The 6438-nt window shown below is 40.5% G+C and overlaps 1 protein-coding gene across 1 annotated transcript; it reads left to right on the top strand.

Annotated features, from left to right (window-relative positions):
* Positions 1–4526: 4526 nt before the first annotated feature.
* On the top strand, positions 4527–5114 carry LOC311045911 (rho-related GTP-binding protein RhoA-B-like; the record flags this gene model as incomplete). The annotated part of the gene is made up of 1 exon (XM_084057984.1): positions 4527–5114. The coding sequence occupies one exon, from the start codon at positions 4527–4529 to the stop codon at positions 5112–5114; it is 588 nt and encodes a 195-aa protein (XP_083914110.1).
* Positions 5115–6438: the final 1324 nt, after the last annotated feature.

Below are 6438 nucleotides of genomic sequence, written 5' to 3'. Positions count from 1 at the left end.
TAATATGTCAATGTATTGCTTATTGTTGATATTGTATCCCTATGGGGGATTTGCTTAAGCATTCTCTGAATATATGCTTAGCAGGCTGCTTCGACTAAATTCAGTGAATATTCTCCCAAGAGCGGAGCTTTAACGCCAAGCTTAACTGTATTCCATTTGTGGCAATAAATGGTTCTTTATCTACTAAGACGAGAGTGTTTCTGATTGAAACACATCTAAGATATTCCACAAGTGGTTCTTAAAAATGTCCTCCTCCTCCTCCTCCTCCACCTCCTCTGCCTCCTCCAGCCTAAGACATTCCACAAATGCTTGTTTAAACAGTAATGTTTGTAAGTGGCTCTAAAAAATCCACAGAGGCTGACCTTTTTCCGTTCCAGCTCTCAAGACCTGTGGAAGGACATTCCATTCATTTTCTTTTCTTTTTTATTATCTTTCTTCATCTCGTGGGGGAATGCGGAGGGGGAAGCAGTTAGGGTTTAAGTGTCTTGTTCAGGGACACTTCGAACCTTAGGCTTTGTTGTAGCAGGTCATTGATTGATTGGTTGATTGGTTGAATATTTGATTAGGCAAAAATGTAAAACAGCACAGTTACATTTAAAATACTTTGTCTAAAAGGTCCGTTCAAAAAAGTCCTTGCGATCTTGTTTCCAATGAGGTCCTTGGTATTCAATTCATAGTCATATATAGTGGCACTGGCACCACAGTTCAAATATCAATACAAAAATATAGAAAAAGATAGCACTATGTACAAACAAAAAATAAAAAAAGCAGGGGGAAAAAATATAATAAAGCTATATGTACAAAAAGGGGGGGGGGGGTGTCTGTCTAACGGGAAAAATAGTATACCTCCTTTTTTGGCCTCCTGAAAGGTGAATTTTCAGGGCTGTTTTGAATGAGCACAGCGAACTGCACTTTTTGAGGGATGGGGTTACACTATTCCAAACCTGGGTGGCAGTGCTGTAGAAGGAGAATTTGCCCATGTTTGTTTTATGGGTGGATGGTTCCAGATCATTGTTAACGCTCCCTCTTTTTTTTTTTTTTTTACTTTTTGTTTATTCGTTTTTGTTCTTTTACATACTCATAGGTAGTACAGACATTTACTGAAGCAAATAAGCGAAAAAACAGAGTAGGCCTATCTCCAAACAGTGAAGAAAGTAATTAACAGGATGGACTAATATCAGTAAGAAAAAGGATAAGTTGAGTAAGATATAAACAACATCAAAACAAAACAAAAAAACAGACAACACTCACAGAAGAAAACAACAACAGACAACAAAACAAAAACGCTCCTGTGACGCTTTTGTGACTGTGGGTGTCGCTAACTTTTTGGAGGTATTTACTCAGATATGCGGGAATAGGGGGCATATCAGTATATTGCTTTACAATTTTGAAGACCAATCTAATTTTTAGTTGTTTAGTCCTGTCTTCTGACCTGAGCCAGCCTAGGCAAAATGGGTGGGAGAAAGGTGGGTCATGGGCCCCAGTCCGAGGAGTAGCCGAATCAGTTTGTTTTGGGAGGTTTGAAGCTGAAGCTTAGTCTTCAGTGACATCGAGATGTTGGAATACCAAGAGGTGCACGCAAAGTCAAAGAGGGGCTGGATCAGGGCCCCTGAAAGGGGTAGTGCAGATATTCACTCTTATCTAATCTATCTATGTTCAACAAATCAACACAACTGTATTGTGATGTGTTAAAAGTTGTTCTTTAGCATAATAGCAATAATCGTATAATTGTCCTTAATGAAAAAAAAACATACATTTCTATGAGAAAATGTATCTTTTGAGGATCCAGGGGGCGGCCATCTTGAAAATAGAAATTTTGAAAAGTGGCTGGGAGTGTTTTCTTGTCAAGCAACCCTTAGAGACTGCTCATGCCAATTGTAATGCTTGTATCACCAAATAAACCATTATATAACTTAATTGCTCCACTAAAGTGTTGGCCATCTTGAAAAATGGCCGCCATCTTGAAATTTCAATTAGCTGTGGGTGGCCTATTGTCAAGTGACCCACAGAGACTGCTCATGCCAATTCTAATGCTTGTATCACCAAATAAACCATTATATAACGTAATTGCTCCACTAAAGTGTTGGCCATCTTGAAAAATGGCCGCCATCTTGAAATTTCAAGTGGCTGTCGGTGGCCTATTGTCAAGTGACCCACAGAGACTGCTCATGCCAATTTTCATGCTTGTATCACCAAATAAACCATTATATAACTTAATTGCTCCACTAAAGTGTTGGCCATCTTGAATAATGGCCGCCATCTTGAAATTTCAAGTAGCGGTGGGTGGCCTATTGTCAAGTGACCCACAGAGACTGCTCTTGCCAATTTTCATGCTTGTATCACCAAATAAACCATCATATCACTTAACTGCCCACTAAGGTGTCGGCCATCTTGAAAAATGGCCGCCATCTTGAAATTACAAATGCCTCAGACAATTTTCTTGTCAAGTGACTCATGGAGACTGCTCATGCCAATTTTCACGCTTTTATCATAAATTGAAAGATCGTAGCACTTATCTGCTCCGCTACTGTTGATCATAGGCTATGGCAGCAATTAGGAAGAAGCTGGTCGCAGTGGAAGATCCAGGCAGTGGGAAGACGTGTCTGCTCATTGTGTTCAGTAAGGACTACTTATCAGATTATGTACCTACAGTGTTTGATGTCTTTGACATTGAAGTGGATCAAAAAACGGTTGACCTACAGCTTTTCAACACAGCCGGTGGTGAGGACTGTGACAGACTGCGTCCTGCATTTTCTTACCCAGACACTGATGTTGTTCTTATGTGCTTCTCCATTGATCATTCAAGAAAGGTGGGCCCCAGAAGTGGTCCGCCCTCCTGCCGACCGGCCCGACTGCCTTTTTTTTCTTGGGGTAACACATATTTTTTTTGTCAAATTGAGAAATCAATAAACATAAATGATGTCACTTCATCATACAACTAAGTATACTTAGATAGACCTTTATTGATCCCTCTGGGTTGTCAAGAAGCAGCACAGCAGTTAGAGTTACAGAGTTACTGATACAGAGTAGGAAAAGTAGCCTGTAGAATACAGCAATACAAAGGGAAGAAATAACATCACAGAAGCACCACCAATAATGAACAACAGTATACAATAGTTTACACATATACAAATAGCCTGCACTATGTAGAATACAAACACAAGGTCACACACTATCACACATATCAGTCTATAATAATCAGTATACAGGGCTAGGGCGTACAAGGATATAGGGCTCAAGTTGTTAAGCAAGACTGGTCAGGTTTTTGTCAGTATTCAATTGTGTTCCAATAGAAAATTGGAGCTAGAACTCACACCGTCACACAACCCACACACCAATATATAACATTGCATTGTCAATGTCAACATTGCAAAATAAACATTATACACTTTCACTGGAAAGGGTTTACAACAAAGCTTTTTTTGTGAGTTTGACACTTTTATTCGGCTTGCTGTACTAGCATTAGAAAGTGATGGGTACAATTTCACCCATTAAACCGCTAAAAGTAGGCCTACAGAAATTGATTTGATGACTGAATGTAAGACCCATCTTTAATAATAACCATTCATTACTTAAAAGTGAATATCTCTGTATGATTGAATGCACTGACCACAACCCCCAAGCGGGGGGTCTGGGGGTCCTCCCCCAGATTTTTTATTTAATGGACTGGTCCTCAATGATGTATTACTTGTCAGGACAAGTGGGATAAGCCTTACAGTAATGTCGACCCCTGTTGTATCATTACATCATTACATCATTCATTGTAGAGTATGACGTAGAGCAGGGGTGATGCAACTTTGATGATGGAGAGGGCCACTATATTTCCACACTCAATTCAGAGGGCCACATTGCATATAGGCCTACTGTCGGGACATTCTATGTCACACAAAAGTAGCAAAAATAGCAGATCTACAAGCTTGTAGATCTTTTTGAATTGGAATCCTGAAAAGTAAAATTTGTATTTAATTTCAAATGCATTTACTTATACTTATGTTAACTTTATGAACTTAAATACTAATACATTGGACATAAAAAACAGAACATTTTAGAATTCTAATACCAGTCAATAAGCTACTATGACTTAAGAACTATACAGTAAAGCAACAAAAATACTATTTATAAATTACACAGGGGCATGCGTTCACACACTATGACCGTGGACTATCAAGGGTAAAAGACCACCAGATTTCTGAACAGTGTCGAATAATTCTGAGATGTGAACATTTAAATTAACTCAAATATGCAAAACATTATCCTCTCTCCATAAGCAGTTGTGGGAAGGTTCATGACATGAGATATGAGGGCCTTAGGGCAAGGCAAGGTATTTATGTTAAAGGTATTTACTGCTTGTGTTGACCTGAACACCTGGCTCTGTGGAGACTAGTCACATTCCGAGGACTCGTAGCCCATTTGGTTACATTTGTAAAGCCTACTCTTCATGCACTCTGGCAGTGGACAAGGAGTGGGAGACAACGCTCATCCTGCTACAAAAGCATTAGAAAACATTTCACTGGTGATCATACGCTATGGCAGCAATTAGAAAGAAGCTGATCGTAGTGGGAGATAGAGATAGTGGGAAGACGTGTCTACTCATTGTGTTCAGTAAGGACCAGTTCCCAGAGAATCATGTACCTACATCGTTTCAGAACTATTTCATGGACATTGAAGTGGATGAAAAACAGGTCGAGCTAAGCCTTTGGGACACATCCGGTATCGCGGACTATGACAGACTGCGTCCTCTTAGTTACCCAGATACTGATGTTGTTCTTATGTGCTTCTCCATCGATCGTCCGGATAGTCTTGAGAACATCCCAGAAAGGCGGTTCCCAGAGGTCAAACACTTCTGCCCTAACGTTCCCATTATCTTGGTGGGAAATAAAAAGGACCTGCGCAATGACGAGCACACCCGCAGGGAGCTGGCCAAAATGAAGCAAGTACCAGTGGCACTGGAGGAGGGACGTGACATGGCAGACAGGATCGGTGCCTTTGGATACATGGAGTGCTCTGCAAAAACAAAGGATCGTGTGAGGGAAGTTGTGGAGATGGCCACCAGACTGGCACTAAAACCTCAACAACAGGGAAAAAAGAAAAGCAATAAATGTCTTCTACAGTAAATGGAGGCACAAGGACTGCTTCCTGCAACCCCCACTCCCCCAACCCACTCACAAAAACAACTTTTTACTAAAGGTAATGTCTTAACTGCATTAACCCTGGCGTCCCTGTTATGGGCGGGAGGCATGCGTTTAAATTACAACATTTTTAAAATAGATCTACAAATTGTAACTGTTGTGGATCTTGTGTATTTACATAGATTTAGGTTTATTTAATTGTACTAGAGGTTCAGGTTGCTACACGGCCCTCACACCGTTGCACCGGCAATCCGACCCATATGTCAAAGTGTCGGGGGCTTGAGCTGCCAGCCAGCAAATTGGTGCTACTGGGAACCAACGCACGGGCATCGGTCGCGAGGACGTCCCACACTAACATACGTGGACGTAAGAGAATGATGCAGGAGCGCTAGGTACCAACGAACTGGCCAGATGTATGGAGAACTGGGATGACTGGAAGCGACGAGGACGACCTAGAGATAGAGAGACACCTTTGCACCGCCAATCCGACCCATATGTCTGAGTGCCCATGTATGGAGATCTCTGTATCTGTCTGTCTACCTGTGTCCCTTTTTTGCCAACATATAGAGATCTGGGTTTGAGGTTTGTTGATGGTTATGTTTGAGTCAGAGTGACGTGGCCGTGGTCCGCCTTCCTGCCGACCGGCCCGCCTTCCCAATAGTTATTTTAATTTAGGATGTAATATATAGTTTTGTCTCCTTTTGTCTTGGTTTTGTTTATTTCATATTTTCTGTAGAGTATGACGTAGAGCAGGGGTGATGCAACTTTGATGATGGAGAGGGCCACTATATTTCCACACTCAATTCAGAGGGCCACATTGCATAATATAGGCCTACTGTCGGGACATGCTATGTCACACAAAAGTAGCAAAAATAGCAGATCTACAAGCTTGTAGATCTTTTTGAATTGGAATCCTGATAAGTAAAATTTGTATTTAATTTCAAATGCATTTACTTATACTTATGTTAACTTTATGAACTTAAATACTAATACATTGGACATAAAAAACAGAACATTTTAGAATTCTAATACCAGTCAATAAGCTACTACGACTTAAGAACTATACAGTAAAGCAACAAAAATACTATTTATAAATTACACAGGGGCATGCGTTCACACACTATGACCGTGGACTATCAAGGGTAAAAGACCACCAGATTTCTGAACAGTGTCGAATAATTCTGAGATGTGAACATTTAAATTAACTCAAATATGCAAAACATTATCCTCTCTCCATAAGCAGTTGTGGGAAGGTTCATGACATGAGATATGAGGGCCTTAGGGCAAGGCAAGGTATTTATGTTAAAGG

The sequence above is a fragment of the Gymnoscopelus microlampas genome (assembly GCF_963454915.1).
Source record: "Gymnoscopelus microlampas genome assembly, chromosome: 5".
NCBI classification, from domain to species: domain Eukaryota; kingdom Metazoa; phylum Chordata; class Actinopteri; order Myctophiformes; family Myctophidae; genus Gymnoscopelus; species Gymnoscopelus microlampas.
This window is presented reverse-complemented; position numbering and strand designations above follow the sequence as displayed.